This window comes from Mobula birostris, chromosome 3, assembly GCF_030028105.1.
Source record: "Mobula birostris isolate sMobBir1 chromosome 3, sMobBir1.hap1, whole genome shotgun sequence".
Classification (NCBI taxonomy): domain Eukaryota; kingdom Metazoa; phylum Chordata; class Chondrichthyes; order Myliobatiformes; family Myliobatidae; genus Mobula; species Mobula birostris.
The window spans coordinates 223435355-223457317 of NC_092372.1; the positions used below are offsets into that span (position 1 = coordinate 223435355).

General features: G+C 46.4%; 1 protein-coding gene across 6 annotated transcripts in view; it reads right to left on the reverse strand.

Annotated features, from left to right (window-relative positions):
- Positions 1-1190: 1190 nt before the first annotated feature.
- The window catches only part of LOC140195599 (elongation factor 1-delta-like), a 37396-nt gene continuing 16623 nt past the window's right edge, over positions 1191-21963 (reverse strand). For 4 of the 6 annotated variants that reach the window (XM_072254223.1, XM_072254219.1, XM_072254222.1 and 1 more), the window contains 6 exons: positions 16715-16789; positions 13268-13346; positions 11932-12044; positions 10230-10415; positions 9002-9196; positions 1191-1283 (listed from right to left, as the gene is read on the reverse strand). In XM_072254223.1, coding sequence (XP_072110324.1) covers positions 1245-1283; positions 9002-9196; positions 10230-10415; positions 11932-12044; positions 13268-13346; positions 16715-16789 — 687 coding nt within the window. In that variant the 3' untranslated portion in view covers positions 1191-1244. The remainder of the gene's footprint in view (positions 1284-9001; positions 9197-10229; positions 10416-11931; positions 12045-13267; positions 13347-16714; positions 16790-21963) is intronic. The other 2 variants (XM_072254225.1, XM_072254224.1) reach the window with 1 other exon arrangement.

Sequence of the window (21963 nt, forward strand, 5' to 3'; positions counted from 1 at the left end):
TTATATATTGGCGAGACCCGACGCAGACTGGGAGACTGTTTCGCTGAACACCTACGCTCTGTCCGCCAGAGAAAGCAGGATCTCCCAGTGGCCACACATTTTAAATTCCACTTCCCATTCCGATATGTCTATCCACGGCCTCCTTTACTGTAGAGATGAACCCACACTCAGGTTGGAGGAACACCTTATATTCTGTCTGACTTATCTAACTTCCGTTAATATCCCTCCTCCCCTTCACACCCCATCATTCATTCATTCATTTATTTATTTATTATTTCTTCCCATTTTTCTCTCTCTCTTTCCCGCTCACAACAACTCCTTGCCTGCTCTCCATCTTCCTCTGGGCTCCCCTCCCCCTTTCTTTCTCCCTAGGCCTCCCGTCCCATGATCTTCTCCCTTCTCCAGCCTTGTATCCCTTTTGCCAATCACCTGTCCATCCCTCCCCCTCCTGTCTTCTCCTATCATTTCGGATCTCCCCCTCCCCCTCCCACTTTCAAATCTCTTACCACCTCTTCTTTCAGTTAGTCCTGACGAAGGGTCTCAGCCCGAAACGTCGACTGTACGTCTTCCTATAGATGCTGCCTGGCCTGCTGTGTTCACCAGCATTTTGTGTGTGTGCTGTCTGAGTGTGTATGGTTTTTTAAAATGAGTGTGTGATTGGGAGGGTGGTGACAGGAGTGATATTGGCTGAATGTGGGAAATTGGGGATAGCTGGGTGGCACCATGGACTGGCACGGCCAAAGGGCCCCCATCCATACTGTATTGCTCTGTGACGTTATTCAACCTGACCTGCTGAGTTTTACCATCATTTTCAGGAGCAACACACACACACAAGCAACTGGAGGAACTCAACAGGTCAGGCAGCATCTACGGAAGGGGAATTTCCAGCCATTGAATATCGCGGTCAGAGAGATCCTACCATTGAGCCATGCAACAAATAATTGGGGCATGTTTTACAGGGTAATGGGGGACAGGGGGATGAATCCAGGAATTAGTGTCTGCTTGAAACTGCTTACTTTAAAGTGTGAGAGGTACCAGGATTGAGAACTTCAAAGTAAATGTGCACAATCTAACCATAACTCTGACTTAACCAGCCTTCCCTTCTACTTTGAGCACTGGGGGTGCACTGACTGACACCATCTTTAGTAACAGGACTGAGAAGTCGCAATAAAGACGAGGAGGACAGAGGATTAACTTCTGCACAGAATTCCTTTATTCTTCAGTAACTCAAAGTACTTGCTGGCTTAGACCTTGTTAAAGGCAGCGACGTCAACACTTTGCACCTGGAAAGGATGAGAAAACAGAAAGATAGGTTAGGACAAGGGGTACTTTAACTAACTGTCCCAACATTGCAACCGAGAGCAAGAAGATAGATTCACGATTATTACTTGTCATTCTTCAGCACGCATGCGTAAAGAACAAAATGATTGCTACTCCCAATCCAATACAGCATAAAAATGTAATAAGCATAAAAACACAATAAGCACAAATATAGAACACAATGTACAAGTAACTGTTTGAGTCTGGCCATATATACATAAGATTCACTTTTTAGTTTCAAGTTCCTGGCAGTCAACATCTCTAAGGTTCTATCCTGGGCCCTACACATTGATGCAATTACAAAGAAGGCACTGTCGGAAAGAGTTTGAGGGAAGTTGGTAAGTCACCAAACACTCCAGCAAATTGTTACGATGGTCTGTGGAGAGCATTCAAACTCGCTGGATCACCATCCGGTGGGGAGGGGCAACTGCACAGGATTGGAAAAAGCTGCAGAAAGCTGCCATCTCAGCCAGGTCCATCATGGGCACTCGCCTCCCCAGCACTGACTCAAAAAGGCAGCATCCATCATTGAGCACCTCCATCGCCCAGGACACGCCTTCCTCTCACTGCCAACATCAGGTAGGCGGTACAGCGACCTGAAGACACTCAGTTTTAGGAACAGCTGCCTCCCCTCTGCCATGTACACTACCTCACCATTTTTGGCTCTTTTTGCACTATTCATTTTTTTATACACATGTATATTTCTTATTGTAGCTTATAGATTTTTTATGCATTGTACTGTACTGTCACAAAACAACAACACATTTCACAATATACTGTACGTCAGTGATATTAAACATGATTCTGATATATAGAGTTACAATTAGAATTAAGAACATTTTTATTTTTTCCATCCATCTCACATGAGGGAGTAAAATTCTTTGTTACTTCTTCACAACATAACTGACAGGAAATGATAAAATGACAAAAGGACTCTTGGCAAGAGGAACACTTCTAGATCATATGAAAACACAGTAGGTCAGCGACTGTGTCAGTGCAGGTATGAGGTGTGGAGTGTTAAAGTAATGGGGGGGGTTGGGGGAGATAAGAGCATAGGAGTTTTACGACTGGACTAGTAACTAGTAGTGAATTTAATTGCGGTTAATTAAAAAACAATAATTCCAAGCCAGGGCAAGACTTGCACGGTGAACACTAGGCCACTGAGAGTGGGGTAGAATAGTGGGAACTGGGAATACAGATCACAACTCCTTGAAAGTGGTGTCAAAGGTAGATAGGTTTGCAAAGAGAGGTTTTGGCACATTTGCCTTCATAAATCAGGGCGTTCAGTATGGGGTGAGGGGGGTGGTGATGTTATAGTGTAGTGTGCAAGACATTAGCAAGGCCACATTTGGAGTATTGTGTGCTGTTCTGGGTGCCCACCTACAGGAAAGATAACAAAAAGGATTGAAAGGACACAGAAAATTTATAAGGATGTTGCTGGGATTTGTGAACCCGATTTATACAGAAAGGTTGGATAAGTTAGTACTTTATTCCTAAAGAATAAAGAGCATGGAGAATGATGAGATTTGAAAGAGTTACACAAAACTGAGGGCTACAGACAGGGTAAATAAAAGCAGCTCTTTTCCACTGAGGTTGGGTCAGACTAGAGGTCAAAGGTTAAGGACCGCGTTACGGAACTGGAGCTGCAGCTCGATGACCTTCGTCTGGTCAGGGAGAGTGAGGAGGTGATAGAGAGGAGCTGCAGGCAGGTGGTCACGCCGGGACCACGGGAGGCAGACAAGTGGGTCACGGTTAGGAGGGGGAAGGGGAAAGGTCAGGTAATAGGGAGTACCCCGGTGGCTGTGCCCCTTAACAACAGGTAGTCCTGTTTGAGTACTGTTAGGGGGGACAGCTTTCCCGGGAGAAGCGACAGTGGCTGTGCCTCCGGCACAGAGTCCGGCCCTGTAGCTCAGAAGGGTAGGGCAAGGAAGAGGAGGGCAGTTGTAATAGGGGACTCGATAGTAAGGGGGTCAGATAGGCGATTCTGTGGACGCAGTCCAGAGACCCGGATGGTAGTTTGCCTCCCTGGTGCCAGGGTCCGGGATATTTCTGATCGTGTCCAAGATATCCTGAAGTGGGAGGGTGAGGAGCCAGAGGTCGTGGTACATATAGGTACCAATGACATAGGTAGGAAAAGGGATGAGGTCCTGAAAGGAGAATATAGGGAGCTAGGAAGGGAGTTGAGAAAAAGGACCGCAAAGGTAGTAATCTCGGGATTACTGCCTGTGCCACGCGACAGTGACAGTAGGAATGCGATGAGGTGGAGGATAAATGCGTGGCTGAGGGATTGGAGCAGGGGGCAGGGATTCAAGTTTTTGGATCATTGGGGCCTCTTTTGGCGCAGGCGTGACCTGTACAAAAAGGACGGGTTGCACTTGAATCCTAGGGGGACCAATATCCTGGCAGGGAGATTAGCGGGGGCTACTGAGGTGACTTTAAACTAGAATGGTTGGGGGGTGGGAATCAAATTAAAGAGGCTAGGCGTGAGGAGGTTAGTTCACTACAGGGGGATGGGAACCAGTGCAGAGAGGCAGAGGGGTGTAAAGTGAGGGTAGAAATAAAAAGTACTATGGAGAAAAGTAAAAGTGGCAGGCTGACAAATCCAGGGCAAGCATTAAAAAGGGCCACTTTTCAGCATAATTGTATAAGGGCTAAGAGAGTTGTAAAAGAGCGCCTGAAGGCTTTGTGTGTCAATGCAAGGAGCATTCGTAATAAGGTGGATGAATTGAAAGTGCAGATTGTTATTAATGATTATGATATAGTTGGGATCACAGAGACATGGCTCCAGGGTGACCAGGGATGGGAGCTCAACGTTCAGGGATATTCAATATTCAGGAGGGATAGGCATGAAGGAAGGGGAGGTGGGGTGGCGTTACTAGTTAAAGAAGAGATTAACGCAATAGAAAGGAAGGACATAAGCCGGGAAGATGTGGAATCGATACGGGTAGAGCTGCGTAACACTAAGGGGCAGAAGACGCTGGTGGGAGTTGTGTACAGGCCACCTAACAGTAGTAGTGAGGTCGGAGATGGTATTAAACAGGAAATTAGAAATGTGTGCAATAAAGGAACAGCAGTTATAATGGGTGACTTCAATCTACATGTAGATTGGGTGAACCAAATTGGTAAGGGTGCTGAGGAAGAGGATTTCTTGGAATGTATGCGGGATGGTTTTTTGAACCAACATGTCGAGGAACCGACTAGAGAGCAGGCTATTCTGGACTGGGTTTTGAGCAATGAGGAAGGGTTAATTAGCAATCTTGTCGTGAGAGGCCCCTTGGGTAAGAGTGACCATAATATGGTGGAATTCTTCATTAAGATGGAGAGTGACATAGTTAATTCAGAAACAAAGGTTCTGAACTTAAAGAGGGGTAACTTTGAAGGTATGAGACGTGAATTAGCTAAGATAGACTGGCAAATGACACTTAAAGGATTGACAGTGGATATGCAATGGCAAGCATTTAAAGGTTGCATGGATGAACTGCAACAAACGTTCATCCCTGTTTGGCAAAAGAATAAATCAAGGAAGGTAGTGCACCCGTGGCTGACAAGAGAAATTAGGGATAGTATCAATTCCAAAGAAGCAGCATACAAATTAGCCAGAGAAAGTGGCTCACCTGAGGACTGGGAGAAATTCAGAGTTCAGCAGAGGAGGACAAAGGGCTTAATTAGGAAGGGGAAAAAAGATCATGAGAGGAAACTGGCAGGCAATATAAAAACGAACTGTAAAAGCTTTTATAGATATGTAAAAAGGAAAAGATTGGTAAAGACAAATGTAGGTCCCCTGCAGGCAGAAACAGGTGAGTTGATTATGGGGAGCAAGGACACGGCAGACCAATTGAATAATTACTTTGGTTCTGTCTTCACTAAGGAGGACATAAATAATCTTCCAGAAATAGTAGGGGACAGAGGGTCCAGTGAGATGGAGGAACTGAGCGAAATACATGTTAGTAGGGAAGTGGTGTTAGGTAAATTGAAGGGATTGAAGGCAGATAAATCCCCAGGGCCAGATGGTCTGCATCCCAGGGTGCTTAAGGAAGTAGCCCAAGAAATAGTGGATGCATTAGTGATAATTTTTCAAAACTCGTTAGATTCTGGACTAGTTCCTGAGGATTGGAGGGTGGCTAATGTAACTCCACTTTTTAAAAAAGGAGGGAGAGAGAAACCGGGGAATTATAGACCGGTTAGCCTAACGTCAGTGGTGGGGAAACTGCTGGAGTCAGAACTAGTAGAGTGGATAGGGGAGAACCAGTGGATGTGGTATATTTGGATTTTCAGAAGGCTTTTGACAAGGTCCCACACAGGAGATTAGTGTGCAAACTTAAAGCACACGGTATTGGGGGTAAGGTATTGGTGTGGGTGGAGAGTTGGTTAGCAGACAGGAAGCAAAGAGTGGGAATAAACGGGACCTTTTCAGAATGGCAGGCGGTGACTAGTGGGGTACCGCAAGGCTCAGTGCTGGGACCCCAGTTGTTTACAATATATATTAATGACTTGGATGAGGGAATTAAATGCAGCATCTCCAAGTTTGCGGATGACACGAAGCTGGGTGGCAGTGTTAGCTGTGAGGAGGATGCTAAGAGGATGCAGGGTGACTTGGATAGGTTGGGTGAGTGAGCAAATTCATGGCAGATGCAATTTAATGTGGATAAATGTGAAGTTATCCACTTTGGTGGCAAAACTAGGAAAACAGATTATTATCTGAATGGTGACCGATTAGGAAAAGGGGAGGTGCAACGTGACCTGGGTGTCATTATACACCAGTCATTGAAAGTGGGCATGCAGGTACAGCAGGCGGTGAAAAAGGCGAATGGTATGCTGGCATTTATAGCGAGAGAATTTGAGTACAGGAGCAGGGAGGTACTACTGCAGTTGTACAAGGCCTTGGTGAGACCGCACCTGGAGTATTGTGTGCAGTTTTGGTCCCCTAATCTGAGGAAAGACATCCTTGCCATAGAGGGAGTACAGAGAAGGTTCACCAGATTGATTCCTGGGATGGCAGGACTTTCATATGAAGAAAGAATGGATGAACTGGGCTTGTACTCGTTGGAATTTAGAAGATTGAGGGGGGATCTGATTGAAACGTATAAGATCCTAAAGGGATTGGACAGGCTAGATGCAGGAAGATTGCTCCCGATGTTGGGGAAGTCCAGAACAAGGGGTCACAGTTTGAGGATAGAGGGGAAGCCTTTTAGGACTGAGATTAGGAAAAACTTCTTCACACAGAGAGTGGTGAATCTGTGGAATTCTCTGCCACAGGAAACAGTTGAGGCCAGTTCATTGGCTATATTTAAGAGGGAGTTAGATGTGGCCCTTGTGGCTACAGGGGTCAGGGGGTATGGAGGGAAGGCTGGGGTGGTGTTCTGAGTTGGATGATCAGCCATGATCGTAATAAATGGCGGTGCAGGCTCGAAGGGCCGAATGGCCTACTCCTGCACCTATTTTCTATGTTTCTATGAGTGAATGGTGAAATACTTAAGGGGAATCTGAGGGGGAAATTCGTCATTCAGAAGGTGATGTGAGTGTGGAACAAGCTGCCAGAAGTAGTAGATACCACAAGGTAAGATCTAGGAGCAGAATTAGGCCATTTGGTCCTTTGAGTCTGCTCTGCTATTTCATCATGGCTGATCCAATTTTCCTCTCAGCCCCAATCTCCTGACTTCTCCCCATATCCCTTCATGCCCCGATCAACCTCTGCCTTAAATATACATAAAGACTTGGTCTCCACAGCTGCCTGAGGCAAGGAATTTCACAGATTCACCACTCCCTGGCTAAAGAAATTCATCCTCATCTCCCTTCTAAAAGGACGGCCCTCTGTTTTGAGGCTGTATCCTCTGGTCTTAGACTCTCCCACCATTGGAAACATCCTCCCCACATCCACTCTATCGAGGCCTTTCATCATTCAATAGGTTTCAATGAGGTCACCCCTCATTCTTCTGAATTCTAGCGAATACAGGCCCAGAGCCATCAAATGAGCTATTTAATCCTGGAATCATATTCGTGAACCTCTTTTGAACCCTCTCCAGTTTCAGCACATCCTTTCTAGGATAAGGGGCCCAAATCTGCTCACAATACTACAAGTGAGGCCTCACCAGTCCCTTATAAATTCTCAACATTACATCCTTGTTTTTATATTCTAGTCCTCTTGAAATGAACGCTAACATTGCATTTGCCTTCCTCACCACAGACTCAAGCTGCAAATTAATCTCCCAAGTCCCTGTTTTTTGTATTTTCTCTTCATTTAGAAAATAGCTAACCCTTTCATTTCTTCTACAAAGTACATGATCATACACTTCCTCACACTGTATTCCATCTGCTATTTCTTTGCCCATTCTCCTAATCTAAGTCCTTCTGCCCCTCCACCTACCTTCATACTGTCTGCAAATTTTGCAAAGGTATCAATTCCATCATCCAAATCATTGATGTATATTGTAAAAAGAATCAGTCCCAACACAGACTCCTGTGGAACACCACTAGACACTGGCAGCCAGCCAACAAAGGCTCCCTTTATTCCCACTCTTTGCCTCCTGCCAATCAGCTACTGCTTTAATCCATGCTGGAATCTTTCTGTAATACCACGGGCTGTTTATGGGTTCAGTTATCACACTGAAGAGAGGTTTGGAAAGGTACACGGACGGGAGGGGTTTGAAGGTGTTCTGTGTGCATAGAGATGTACAGGCCGGCACGGACTAAATGGGCCAAATGGCTCCATGCGAAGTACGGTGGTGAAACTACCAGAAGTCTGTTCTAACCCACCAGACAAGAGATGGCCCAAAGGGCCAGTCATGGAAACCCAGGCCGTGTAGGACATTTCTTTTCAAAGAGGGTGGCGAATCCCTGGAATGTACTTAAAGTGGAAGTAGAACGTAGAAGAGCGCGGGCTCTTCGTCTGAAACTTTTCAGGGTGGCAAGGTGGCGTAGCAGCTACTTTGATACTTTACAGCGCCAGTGATCAGGACTTAATTCCCGCCACTGTGTGTGGACTTTGTACGGACAGCCCATGACCACCTGGGATTCATTTGGGGGCCCTGGCTCCCCCCACATCCCAAAGGTATACAGATTAGGGTTACTTGCCGGCTGCCCCCAACATGTCCTCCAACTGTGATGGTCCCTGATAAACAGTGTTGGTCACAAGTTAAGCTAATCGTAAATCTTAATCTTACTCTAGATCAATCTGATGCTTTGCTCCCTAATAGCTCTTCTGTTTTCTTTCAACCATGAGCAAGTTTCTGACAGATTGAAGGATTGAGGACGCTGAGAAGCCTGGAGCATATCAGCGACAATCCTCTCAGAAGGCAGGGCAGCAAGGTGGCCTCCTCGCTCCTATTTTCCATGTTCTGTGGATGCGATGGCAAGGAAACCCATTAGGACTGACCCCTTACCCCGATTCGTCTCCTAGTGTTAGATATTCAGCCAGAGGACACCCTACGCCCTCAATACTCGAGGCTTCAGCAAGAGGGAACCTCAAAGTTCAAAGTATTTATATGTCAGCATATACAATCCTGAGACTCCTTTTCTTGCAGGCATACTCAATAAATCCAATAACCACAACAGAATCAATGAAAGGTCACACCACCAACAGGGCAGACGACCAGTGTGCAAAGACAACAAACTGCAAATACAAAAAGAAATGAAATAGATAAGCAGAGAATATTGAGAACATGAGATGATGATGAACACTCACATAATCCTCAAACTTGATGATCTGTTCCTCCAGCTCGTCGGTGCCGACCTTGTCGTCCTCCACCACGCACTGGATCTGGAGCTTCTTGATGCCGTAGCCGACGGCGACCAGCTTGGAGGCCCCCCACACCAGGCCGTCCATCTGCACTGTGCGCACACACTCCTCCAGCTTCGCCATGTCCGTCTCGTCGTCCCACTGACAGAGACAGGGCACACGTTACAGGCACCGGCTTCACACACAGCCCCACGTCTTACACCTACCAACCTGCAGCCTCGCCCCGAGTCCTGGCCCAAATATAATTGTTGCCAACGGTTCCAATGATGGCCTGTTTTGAGCGCCTGTACCTGCTCCTCCCCCCCACCCTGGTTAGCAAGAATAAAAGTGCCACACACCAGGGCAGAAGGTGCATTCAGTGATATCTCCCATGTCTCCAGTTCCACACAGGTGGAGTAAGACCAGAAGACAAAGGAGAAGAATTAGACAATTTGGCCCACTGAGTGTGCTCCACTGTATCATCCCTCTCAACCCCATTCTCCTGCCTTCTCCCCGTAACCTTTGACACCCTGACCTATCAACCTTCACTTTAAGTATACATTATATGGTCTCTACAGTCATCCATGGCAATGAATGCCATAGATTTACCACCCTCCAGCTGAAGAGATTCTTCCTCATTTCAGTTCTAAATCGATGTCCCTCTATTCTGAGGTAGTGCTCTCATGTCTTCACTCCCCCACTATAGGGAGTAGGGAGGAGGAGTCTGAATAAGGGCCTTTCCTCCCACCATTCCTCATTCTGGGATCCAGCAGGAAAAGATGACTATGTCCCTGACCTTCAAGAGGACTGCTAGCAGGGTTACAGAGCAAGGACAAAATGAGGAAAACCGGGCGCCATGGTGGCCTAGCTGTTAGCGCAATGCTAATGTAGCTCAGGGCGTCTGTTTGGAGATCAATTTCAACAGTGCCTGGAAGGAGTTTGCACATCTTCCCCGAGAGTGGGCGAGTTTCCTCTGGGCGCTGCGCTGCGGTCGGTCTCCTCCCACAGTTCACAGACGTAGTGGTTAGTAGGGTAATTGTCATTGTAAACTGTCCTGTGATTAGGCCAGGGTGATATCAGTGGGTTGCGGGGCGGTGCCTCAGGACCTGTTCCATGCTGTACCTCTAACTCTAAATAAAATTCTCCAAAGGGGGCAGACCATGGGGGGGGGGGGGGGGAAAGGAAGGTATCTTACAGGTTTGACATCCAGGAGGATGGAGGATTTGGCGATGAGGGCGGGCTTCTTGGATTTCTTCTCGGCGTACTGGCGGAGCCGCTCCTCCCGGACCCGCTCACTCTCCGCGCTGTCCTCCTCGTCACTGCTGCCGAAGAGGTCCAGGTCGTCGTCGTCATCGTCTTCCTCTGGCTGCTTTGTGCTGGGCTGAGAGAGGAGGGCAGGGTGAACATGCACGTTAGAGGGGGTGAGGGAGCTGCAGCAAGGCAAGAGCTGACAGAGACGGTGTGCGGACCCAGGCCGAGCACGGCCCTCGAGACCCAAACTCTCCTTTGCACAGCCTTTCTGTTCAACGTCACCACGCAGATAAAGATGTAAATCAGATGCAAGGCACACACTCACTATTGGGTAGTTACTATACTAATTCCCCATAAACACAGATTTAATTGGTTATTTATACTTGAAATATGTATAATTGACACTTAAATATGCAAATGATGGGATCAAGAAGTGCACATAGTTTTTAAGAGATCAATATCGGTATCCAGTGAGACCACTATGCTGCCCGAATAAGAGAGCATTTCTCACAAGGGTAGGTTGGGCGGGCTAGGAATTTCCTCTTTGGAGCAAAGGAGGGTGGCTAATACGAGAGGGCATAATTTTCAGGCAATTGGAGGAAGTACGGGGGGCGGGGTGAAACGGGATGTCAGAGGATGAGAGGTGACTTGATAGAGGTGTGTAAGGTAAGAGGCATAGATAGAATGAACAATCAGACATTTTCCCCCAAGGTGGGTGCCTGGAACATCCTGCAGGGTGGTGGTAGAGGCAGATTCATTAAAGGGAATTAAGAAGCTCTTAGATAGGCACATAGATGATAAAAATATGGAGGGAACGTTACATGGTTAGCATAAGATTGTGGGCTAAAGGGCCTGTGCTATGCTGTAGCACCTGATGTTCTTTGAGTTAAGTTTTTGTATAATAATGTCATTTCTTAGATCAAAATTCAGAACAGTCTGGCGCCAAGGGCTCCGCTGTTCTCCTCGTGCACAGGGTGATTAAGAAATAAGCACGAGTTGTCAGAGTACGGTTAACAGGGGCAGGCACTGGGGTGAGCAAACCCCTCTCCCAGTGCCCAGATAGCCCCCCCACAGGACAGCAAAGGGTGGGCATCACAGCCTCACCCATTAAAACCAGGATAAGCAGACATCCCAACCCTCAGCTTCACACTTGCCCAGAGACAACTAAGATGCAGGAGCCTTAGGACCCACACCACCAGGTTCAGGAAGTTCAACTTCTCTCACCACAACAATGAACTGATTCCACAACCGATCGACTTGCTCTTAAGGACTTTACAACTCAGATCCGTCATGTCATTCATATTTTGTTCTTTTTCCCTCTTTTTCTATTTGCACAATTTGTTATTTTTTGCATATTGGTTGTTTGTATTTGCTTGTTGTAGCTTTTCATTGATTCTATTGTTTACTGTGAATGTCCAAAGTAAATGAACTTCAGGGTAGTAAATGGCGGCATTTACATATTCTGATAATAAATTTACTTTGATTTTGAACTTATTTTGACTTTGACTCACATTAATACCACAACCTCTGATCATTGCTTCATGGAAACTTCCTGTCCCCTCCCACATTTGCTCCCTCCTTGGTACCCATTTGCCACCCCCCCCTCCCCCACAAGCTATATGACTCCTTCCCTTCAGGGAGCTGACCTTGCTGGGCTGGGTTGGTGCAAACACCACGGGTTTGGCGCTGGTCAAGGACTTCTCCATTGTGGAAAGACGCAGCTCCAACTTCGAGAACATTAACCGTAGTTCTTCCACCTCTAGCCAGGGGGAGGAAACAAGAGAACAACTTCAGAGCACAATACAATCTTACAGGGAGGAACTGCTACTCGGGGCATACACAGTGCTGGCAAGGCCTGAATTTCACCAAGGCACAAGAGATTCTACAGATGCTGGAAATTTGGAGGAACTCAGCAGGTCAGGCAGCAGCTACGGAGGGGAATGGACAGTTGACGTATAGGGTTAACTGCAATGGGTTTCCTTCCACATCCCAAAGACGTACCTGTTAGTAGGTTAATTGGTCATTGTAAATTGTCCTGTGGTTTGGTCAGTGTTAAATAGGTGGGTTGCCGGGCATTTCGGGTCATTGGGCCCGAAGGGCCTGTTCTGACTGTATCTCTAAATGTGTTGGCCCCAGCTCATCCTCCGTCTGCGCTGGTCGTTGATACAAATGATGCATTTCACTGTATGTTTTGATGTACACGTGAGAAATAATGCTAAAGATAATCTTTTTAACGAGCTGTTGTAAATTCCCCTCGGAGTGCGGGCGAAGAGCTGATGAGAAAGTGAAGATGGGTCAGGGTGGAAATCATGTACAAACGAGAGTGTGATAGTCGGTGCAGACTTGATGGGCTGAAGAGGCCAGTTAGTTCAATGCTAAAGTCTCCAATTCAGCACAGAAAGACAGGTCCTGGAGTTTGCAGGTCAGAAATCAAAGTCCCGTCATTGACCCTGAGGTCGATACCAAAGATCCTAGCTCAAAGGTCAAATCCCACATGTTGCATGATTGGAAGTCGGAGGACCAATTTTGTTGCAACAATGCAAAACAAAAATAGCAAATTAATTTCCTTTCCTCCCGCGTACACACCCTTGGCCTCGGACCTGCAGTTGCACACTCACAGATATTGATGCTTCTGCTGTCTTGCTGACCATTGTGGACACGCTATGTTTCGCCAGAGTGGGCAGTGATACTTGCGGGCTGCCCCAGCACATTCTTAGGCTATGCTGGCTGATAACGCAAACAACACGTTTCACTCTGCATGTGATTAATAATTGAATCTGAATCGAACCACGTCAAGGATCCAGAGTGAAGAGGGAGCTTTCCCCGATGTCCTGCCCACGGACGAAGGTAAAAGTCACATCAATTCAAGCTGAATATGGCTCCCACTCCCCCCACTCTCTCTCTGTCCCTCTCCCACTCTCTCTCTCTCTCTCTGTTAAGGTGAGAGCCGTTACAACTCACCTCCCTGCCCTCATCACCTACCCTTGTGCAAGTTCTGGTTCTCCCTCTCCAAGCTGGTGACGCGGGAGCACAGCTCATTATCCGCACCCTGGATTGCGCTCTGCAAAGGGAAACAGTTGATATTAGCTCTACAACATAAGCAGAAGGACATTAGGGAGTAGATTCGGGTCAGAGGAGCGTTTGATGGCTCTGGGTCTGTACCCACTGGAATTTAGAAGAACAAGGCAGACCTGATAGAAACCTATGAAATATCTAATACCAGAGAGTATGCATTTAAGGTGAAAAGGGGGCAATTTGAAAAGGGGTGTGAGGGGCATGTGCTTTTACACAGTGGTGGGTGGCTGGAATGTGCTGCCAGGGGTGGGGCAGAGGCTGATACATTACAGCAACACACACAAAATGCTGGAGGAATTCAGGTCAGGCAGCACCAATGGAAATGAATGAATAGTCACGTTTCAGTCTTCTGGACTACATTAGAGACTTTTAGAAAATGTTTAGATAGGCACATGAATGTGAGAGAAATGGAAGGATATGCATATAGTTTAGTTGGCTATTGAATTACTAATTTATCTGGTTTGGCACAACATTGTGGGCCACAGGACCTGTTCCTGTGCTGTACTGTTCTATGTTCTATTGCAAGTCCTGGACAGAATGGACGTTTCCAATAGTGGGGAGTCTAGGACCAGAGCGCACAGCTTCAGGATTGAGATGTCCCTTTAGAAGAGATGAGTAATTCCTGGACTATTTGGCAACAAATTAAAACAGGTTACTCTGCAGCACCCACTGTAAGATCAGGATTCAATTCCCACCACTGTTTATGTTCTCCCAGTGACCACGTGGGTTTTTTCCAGGTGCTCCAGTTTCCCTCCCACACTCCAAAAGTGAACAGGTTACGGTTAGTGAGCTGTGGGCATGCGATGCTGGCTTTGAAAGTATGGCGACATTTGTGGGCTACCCCCAGCACATCTTGGACTGTGTTGGTCTTTGATGCAAACGACACATTTCACTATACATACATGTGACAAATTAAGCCTTTTTATTTATCTTTTCTTTGGATTGATGTCTGATTGGCACGGCTCACACCTTGAGAAAACACGCGTGTACAATTCTGGGAACTAGCCTGGAAGCTTTACGACACTGGTGATGACCACTTGGCCCGTCACGTCTGACCCAATGGGAAAGCAGGCATGCAATGCAACCCCTCCCCGAACAAGATTCAACAGCACAATCCAGCAAGTCTAAATGTGGAACTGACATTGAGTACTGAATCACACATTCTCCTCTCCTCCAGGCACCACAGACTTTTTGTAAAGAGTGCTCTCCATTGACTTTGGTTCAGAGGGGTAAGGCGGGTGACAGCAGCACACTGCAGAAGGACTCGAACAGATTAGGAGAATGGACAAAGGACAAAGAAATGCCAGATGGAATACAGTGATGAGAAGTGTATGGTGATGTACTACAGTAGAAGAATAAAGATGTGGACTATTTTTTAAATGGGGATCAAATTTGGAAATTGGAGCTGCAAAGGGGCTGGCAGGTCGAGTCAATGGTAAGGAAGGCAAATGCAATGTTAGCATCCATTTCAAGAGGAGTAGAATATAAAACCAAGGATGTAATACTGAGGCTTTAGAAGGCATTGGTCAGACCACACTTGGGAGTATCGTAAGCAGTTTTGGGCCCCTTATCCAAGAAAGGATGTGCTGGCATTGGAGAGAGTCCAGAGGTTTATGAAAATGATTCTGGGAATGGAAGCATTTACATCGAAGAGTGTTTGATGCGTCTGAGCCTGCACTCACTGGAGTTTAGAAGAATAGGGATGGGGGAACCTCACTGAAACCTATTGAAATATTGAAAGGACTGGATAGAGTAGATGTGGAGAGGATGTTTCCAATAAGTAGGAAAGTCCAGGACCAGAAAGCACAGCTCAGAATAAAAGGACATCTATTTAGAACTGGTATGAGGAGAAATCCTAGAGGACGGTGAAACTGTGGAATTCATTGCCACAGGTGACTGTGGTGACCAAGTCATTGAGTACATTTAAAATGGAGACCAATAGGTACCGGTACTTATGGGTGGTAGACAGCAGAACACACAGCCGGCTGGGCTCAGCTCTCTGCATGCAGCAGGGGGAGGGGGGGAGAAGCCACACTCTGTAAATGAGAAGCAGAGATGGAGGTGGGAGTGACGTTGAATCAAGTGCCAAAGCAGACATACAGTGCATCAGCATACTTACTTTCTGAGGAGGAACAAGACAGACATTCTTTGCCAGGAAATAAAAACACAGGTTTAGTAGTTTGAGGACATAAATCATTACAGTTATTTGTTGCAACAGTCATGCCAATACAGTTAGATAACACAGGTGAAGAATGATCACATTTTGCACCACCGCTCCGGAGTAACACAGCAAGACTGGGGGAGATGCAGCCACTTAGATCAGAATCCCAATACCCAAATGCAACTCTAATGTGTGAAGAGACCAGTAATGTACACACGCACACACTCAGTATGAGAATGGATTGCAGCAACTAGAGAGAAAGAACCAGTGACAAGATCTTTAGAACATGATTAATGCCAGGACAGCCAGACTCCAGAACGGTTACTTTCCCCAAGCAGTGAGCCTGATCAACACCTCCACTCACCAACTCCACCACTACTTTACTACTTCCCGTCAGTCACCTTATGCAAAGTCTAGTGTCACTTTATGGACGTACAGTCAGTGCGTAGAGGCTGTCTTATGCATTTATATGTATTGTGCTTTATCTTTTGTGTTATTACTGTGCTGCATTGGATCCAGGGAATCAGTTATTTCATTCTTCCACTTGTGTACAGAAAATCACATTAAACAATAGAGTCATAGAATAGTACAGCTGAGAAACAGGCTCTTCTACCCATCTAATGTGCCAAACCATTTAAACTGCCTACTCCCATCGACCTGCATCGGGACTACAATCCTTTGAGGCCCTACCATCAATGTACCTAGCCAGACTTCTCTTAAATGTTGAAATCAAGTTCACATGCACCACTTGTGCTGGCAGCTCATTCCACACCCTCACCACCGTCTGAGGGAAGAAGTTTCCCCTCATGTTTCCCTTAAGCTTTTCACCTTTCACCCACCTAATTGCAGTCTCACCCAGCCGCAGTGGAAAAAAAGGCTTGCATTTAACCCTATCTATACCATTCCTAGTTTTGCATGCCTCTATCAAGTCTCCCCTCAATCTTCTACATTCCAGGGAATGAAGTTCTGACCTATTCAATCTACCCCTTTAACTTGGCTCCTCCAGTCCCGGCAATCTTGAATCTTGAAGTGCCATGGTATGTTAGAAGTTGCAAACAGAGCACACAATGCACGAGTTAGCAGAGTTCACTCCAAAAGGGAACAGCATGGGTGACAAAGATTAGTGACACAGTGGGGTGGGGTGGGGGACAGCAGCATGCCACCTAACATTATCCATCGCCATGGAACCTCACATGGCTCGAGACGGGCTCGACGCTATCACGGACCGCTTCTTTGGGATTTCTGCCAGCCTCGCAGACAGACGAGATCTGCTTGTGGAAATACATGGAGGGTTGGAGGTTATGGGATGTGATAGTCACAATGCTCCACAAGTACCAGCTGCTCTCTGGCATGACAGAAAGCCACTGACACATCTGATAACAAAGCATACTTGCACTGACAAAAGCAGCCTCAGTGGATTATGATCTCTCCCGTAACACTCTCATGGATTTGCTCATACGTCAGGCAACACTGCCCAGTTAATTGCAACACAAACCACCCTCCTACAGCCAATTCAGTGACCCGATTCTTAATGGACAAGAAGGAATCAGTCTCACTTAAATGAGTACCACTATTTGATTTTAAAATATAATACAAATGTTCTCCCTAACAGATACCTCAGTTATTGGTGGACCTGAGAAGGGCACGTTTAGGTCCCACCACTTCAAGATGCTTTAAAATGCTACCTCACTGAGGCTGCAGTCCACATATTCAAACAATATTCCCATTCAAGACAGAGCCATCCTTTCAGAACAATTACCCCGTTCTTGATTTCTGGACAGACTCCTGGTGCTGTTTGACAAAGAGCAGAAGAGACTCTTTATATACTGTCAGACCCCCCCCTCCCCCCCATCATGTGCTGGGAAAGGACGAGGGGAGGTCAGAGGCTTGCAAGATTGCAGATGGTGGAATATGGAGCACTGCACAATCTGTTGGAGGTTCTGACACAGGGGTTTGACCCAGAACATCAGCATTTTCTTTCCTCTCACAGATGCTGCACTTCCAGCAGATTACGTGTTGACATGGGGAGGTTGTTCGGTGCTCCGTCACGAGCTTTGACCTATCAGGAAATCTAACCATAGATTAGATCACCTTTACTAGAATAAAATGCAGCACTGAACCCAGGAGGTTCAAGACAGCATTTGGGAAACCTGCAAAAGTTTTGTTTAGGGTTGTAACTGGCTGCACATGGTTTTGGAAGTTCAGACGGCCTTTGAGAAGGTGCAGCACAAAATGAAACTAGTTTAGTATAGAGATTTTTGGGTTGGTAGACTGTGATTAATGGCTTTGTCAGAGGGATTGGTCCTGGAGCACCAGCTGTTCCGGCATGATGATTTGGATGAGGGGACCAAGCCTGGATAGAATGGGCATAGAGAAGTCTTCTCTAGTGAGGGAGTCTAGGACCAGAGGGCACAGCCTCAGAATGGAAAGACTTCACTGTGGAACAGAGATGAAAAGGGAATTTCCTTAGCCAGATGGTGGTGAATCTGTGGAATTCATTGCCACAGACTGCTGTAGAAGCCAAGTCACTGTCTAAAGCAGTGGTTGAAAAGTTCTTGATTAGTATGGGTGTCAAAGGTTACAGGGAGAAGGCAGCAGAATGGGATTGAGAGGGATGATGGATCAGCCATGGTGGGATGGCATGGCTGACTCGATGGGCTGAATGACTAAATGCTGATCCTATGTCTTATGGTCTTAGCCTCCATGTATACATGCACAAGGACAAGCTATCAGACCTGGTTATCTCCTCAATCAATAGCCTGTGGAGATGAAATGTGCCTCCTTGTAGAAGGGTTGCCATGAATGTGCAGGCATTCAAAAACTAATCCTCTATCATACCCTGCTCTGGCAGATTTGTTCCTGGGTCCCATTAAACCTATGGTACACAACTTCAACCTACGCCAGAGGCTCCCAACCCTTTTTTTATGCCATGGACCCCTACCATTAATTGAGGGGTCCGTGGACCCCAGATTGGGAACCCTTGGCTTAAAAACAGTGTAAAATGGCAAATATTAATGCCAATTAGAAAACCTATCCCCACTGATTTGGATCAGAAGGACTAAGAGTACCATAATGTATATGACTGTAAGGGTAGTGGTGAGGCTGCAGCTAGAGTACTGATCTCCTTGAGGAAAGATATACTGGCTTTGGAGACAGTGCAGATGTGGTTCACCAGGTTAATCCTGAATACGTGCAGTGAGTCGCCTGGGGCTATACTCACTTGGAATTCAGAAGAATGAGAGGGGATCTTACAGAAACATAATATTATGAAAGGGATGGACAAGATTGAAGCAGAAAGGTTGTTTCCACTGATATGTGAGACAAGAGCTAAGGGACATAGCCGCACGACAGATGCGCCACGGTAGCATAATGGTGAGTACGACGCTGTAACAGCTTGGGGTGTCAGAGATCGGAGTTCAATTCCAACAGCATCTGTAAGGAGTCTGTCCGCAGAATGCAAGGGGTTTCTCATTTCCTCCCACAGTACAGAGCATACCGGTTAGCAATTTGTCATTATAAATTGTCCTGTGTTAGGATTAAATCAGGGGTTGCTGAAAGGGCCCATTCCATGCCGTATCTCTAAATAAAATAAGATTTGGGTGAATGGATTTAGGACAGAGATGAAACGGAACTGCTTTTCCCAGAGAGTAGTGAATCAGGGGGATTCTCTGCTTCATGGGGCTACCTCATTAAATATATTCAAGACAAAGTCAGATAAATGTTTGCACAGCAGGTGAATTAAGGTTAAGGGGGAAAGGCAGGGAGATGGAGCTGAGTCCACGGCCAGATAGCCATGATCTTACTGAATGGCAGAGCTGGTTCGATGGGCCAGATGGCAGACTCCTGCTTCCTCTGTGTCAGCACTATCAGTTATGCTGCTTTCTGTTTTGCTAATGGAGTAGTGGTGCTGCTGAAACCCAGCTGGAGGTGAATGGTGCTGGGGGAGACACACAGCAATTACTGCCCAAATGTTTCAGCCACATTCCTGGCTGCGGGCAGACTGAAGAGCTGGTGGGAAAAGTGGCTTCACGTTGCCACGTGGAGTATCGTGAGCAGCTTTGGATGCCCTATCTGAGAAAGGACGTACTAGCATTGGAGGGGGTCATGACAATGACTGTGGGAATGAAAGGGTTAATATACGAGGTGCATCTGATGACTCTAAGCCTGTACTCTCTTGTTGGCATTTAAATGAACGAGGGGGAGGGGGAATCTCACTGAAACCTATCAAATATTGAAAGGCCCAGATAGAGTGGATGAGGAGAGGACGTTTCCTGTAGTGGGGGAGTCTAGGACCAGAGGGAACAGCCTCAGAATACAAAGACCTCCCTTTAAAACAGAGATGAGGAATTTCTTTAGCCAGAGGATGGTGAATCTGTGGAATTCATTGCCACAGGTGGCTGTGGAAGACAAGTCATCGGGTGTATTTAAAGCAGAGGTTAATTAGTATGGGTGTCAAAGGTTACTGGGAGAAAGCAGAATGGGGTTGAGAGGGATAATAAATCAGCCATGATGGAAGGGTGGAGAAGACACGATGGTTAATTCTGCTACGCGTTACGGCCATCAGTGGTGAAGGTGATGCTCGGTTGGAACCCACCAGCACAAACGCCAATAGAGTCAACCGCCAGTTTGTAGCGTGTGATTTAGTACCAGAGGGGGAAGCGAGGGGTTAAAAAACAAGAGAAACAGCCCATGGAACCTCATTACTGTCCATGTTCAATGATCTCAAATAAACAATGACTTTTTTAAACTAGCCAAGATTCAGGAGCAGGCATTAGCAGGCCATGGCTAGAGTCCATTTTACAGAACTGGACATCGATTTTATATAGTCGATATAAAGACTAATGGGGGAGGGATCATGGTTGGGAACCCACAGTCTAAAAGCGTGGTGGGGGCAAAAGCCCTCATCGGCTCTACTGTACTTGGATGAGCACCCATGCAAGATTCAGGTTTATTAGGGCATAATCTATCCATCAAAAAGCATTTTGATATAGTTTTGTCTCCTGTCAGAGATTCCGGACTTCACAAAGTCCGAAGGCAGGGATATCCATTAGGTATTCATGTACATTTTGACCCTCGTGGGTTGGAGCCAAGTTTCCTTGTGAGTTATGTACTGAATGAAATGTGAGAGGGCCTCCTGGGCAGACGACAAGCAAAATAAACAGCTACTTGTTTGTTTCTCAGCTCTGTCTCTCGTGTGTGTTATTCACTGACACCCGGCTTCCCAATACCACAAACATAACAATATTGGTAACAGCACCCACGCAGGGCTGCAGGCAAGAGCTGGAGGTGGAGTTAGTCTGAACAGCTTTATTAGCTCATGGGGTGGAGTGGCCTCTTCCTATGCAGGGATTTCCAAGGTTCTATGGTGCACTGCCTCCCATGGCTGGCTGGCTAATCTTCTACACTCGATATACAGGGGCAACTGATGTTGATGGAAGTGGAACACCTCTCTTTGCCCTGCACCCTATCGGCACGAATCAGGTCAGCTAGGGCAGAATCTACTTATCAAAATGCCGAAACGCACTGGGCATGGGTCCCCCCCATCATCTGACTGGGGACCACAAATTTCTACGGCATGGATTTCAGTAACAGGCGTTCCAGGTGTCAGATCATGCACCCAATTTCTACGCTGGGGGAAAGAGAAGGCTAAGGCGAGATAGAGTAAAGTCAAAAGCTTTAAAAGTAGCATACGAAGTTTAATACCAGATGTGGGGAGACTGATTAAATCTCCTGTAGTACGTGCAGAATAGGCCGAAAAGTCTTCTATACACCACTATTTTAATAGGCTGTGCTGAGGGCAGCCCGCAAAAGTCACCACACATTCCAGCACCAACATTATGGGCATGCTATTTATAGTGACACCTGCATGCTGCCCCAGCACATCCTTCAGGTGTGATGGTTGTTAATACTAATAAATGCATTTCAATGTATACTGTAGAGTACGTGATTAGACAAAAGCAAGTTCTGCTTTTATTTTCTAGAATTGGTGTTGCCTTTTTAGTTTTTCCCCATTATATTGAAAATGCATCTGTCTTTCTCTCCATCACTAGTGAGGGAGAAAGCCTGTCTGAGATGTCGAAGTGTTGGGATGGACAGTAGTTTTTGTTGGATTCTAGATCATGGTTTGCTGCTTTTGTTGGAGCAAATGGGTGATGGGGGTTGGTGGGGGAGGAGAAGGAAGATTGATGCTTTTGCTGCTCCTTGTGCGTGGGCGGGGCTTTGGGGTTCTAATGTTTTTCTGTCATTCAATCTTTGGGGTTTCTTTCTGTTTCGTGGATGTCTGTGAAGAGTAAGAATCTCAGGTTGCATACTGTATATTAAAAGGAATCACCGAACACTGAACTTGGTTAGATTCTTGCCAGATTAGTTTAAGTCTCAACTTGTCATTAAGCACAGAGTAGGAGAGGCCCAGTGTTTCTATGCCAACCACCGTGCCTACTAA